Source organism: Poecilia latipinna, unplaced genomic scaffold, assembly GCF_001443285.1.
Source record: "Poecilia latipinna isolate Pla-1442-1.1 unplaced genomic scaffold, P_latipinna-1.0 Scaffold482, whole genome shotgun sequence".
NCBI classification, from domain to species: domain Eukaryota; kingdom Metazoa; phylum Chordata; class Actinopteri; order Cyprinodontiformes; family Poeciliidae; genus Poecilia; species Poecilia latipinna.
This window is the reverse complement of record NW_015113098.1, coordinates 301,524-302,720: the sequence shown is the minus strand read 5'-3', so window position 1 is coordinate 302,720 and position 1,197 is coordinate 301,524. Positions and strand designations below refer to the sequence as shown.

The 1,197-nt window shown below is 41.4% G+C and overlaps 1 protein-coding gene across 4 annotated transcripts in view; it reads right to left on the bottom strand.

The window, feature by feature from the left end:
• cacna1ha (calcium channel, voltage-dependent, T type, alpha 1H subunit a) overlaps nucleotides 1-1,197 on the bottom strand; it is a 154,409-nt gene that overhangs the window by 8,764 nt on the left and 144,448 nt on the right. For 3 of the 4 annotated variants that reach the window (XM_015039758.1, XM_015039759.1, XM_015039760.1), the window contains exon 37: nucleotides 351-508. In XM_015039758.1, coding sequence (XP_014895244.1) covers nucleotides 351-508 — 158 coding nt within the window. Of the gene's footprint in view, nucleotides 1-350; nucleotides 509-1,197 lie in introns of those variants that run through there. The other variant, XM_015039761.1, reaches the window with a different exon arrangement.

Below are 1,197 nucleotides of genomic sequence, written 5' to 3'. Positions count from 1 at the left end.
ATATATAAACAAACTGAACTAAGGCTGAACTAAAAGTGTGGAGTTCATTTTTGCACTCTGGCCTCTGAGTCAGTACTTTTTGAACTCAGCTTTTGGGGCATTTGGAAAACAGCTCAACCTCAGTCTGTGAATGTTCTCCTTTTAGTCTCACTACTGAATCTTAATTTGATTTAGGTCTGGACTTTGACTGTAGAAAAGTGAATCTTAACCCTGTGGAGAAGTGGTTCACTGGAGTATCAAAGATGGGTGTGTAAACAGCCTTTCCAGTCTGACGGAGGTCAATTTTTCCATGTCTGTTTTTGAGAAAGCAACAATAGAATTGAACTGCGAGGCGGTCGGGTCTCCCTCACCTGTCTGTGCAGGGCCCGTGGTGAGGGGCCTGGTGTTGGCGGGGCGATGCGGGGCAGAGTGAGGGTGGGAGTCGACTGCGGGTGATGAGGGGAAGCGTCTGGAACCTGGAGCAGAGAGCGGCTCTCGCAGGGCTGGGAGTGGATCGACATCACCGAGACTGCGGGACGAGATGAATCAACAGTTCGTCACACAAAAAGGTCGAATCGCATTTTTGCCTCTGTAGAAACATGCAGCTTTGCAGAAAAAAAGATAAATAAAAAATCGTGCACAATTAGTAGTACGCTGACACATGTTGTAGTTCCTGTAGCGTTGTAGTAAATGACACTTTATTATGATAGCACATCTGGAGTAAAGGGATCAACAATTTCAGCTAAAAAAGTAATTTAGCGGTAATTTAGAAGATGCTGAAATGTCAGGCATGCTATCAAAACAAAATGTTTTTTTTTTCTCTTGCTAATCAGAGCAGAAATGTTATCTTGAAGCTCTTCATAGATGACAAATAATCTGCATTTAGATTCTGGTTACACAAAAAGCTTCACATGATAGACGAGGTAAGGATATGTTCACCTCTTAATGACTTATTAAAAGACTAGTAATAGACAAGCAAGTCCAATTTCTGTGAATCTATGTAACCAGAATCTTTGGCGTTTCGAACACACACATCCCTTGAATCTGTGAGTTCAGATAAAGCCGCTTCAGCGTTACGCTCATTTTAAATCAATACCTTCAGCTCAAGCTCTAAAGTCACTGATTCCGAAAACCTCCTGTAATCCGTACACTCATTCTTTTTTTTTTTTTTTTTTTTTTTTTTGGCGTCTGGGGTTTTTTTTTTTTTTCACTTTTTCC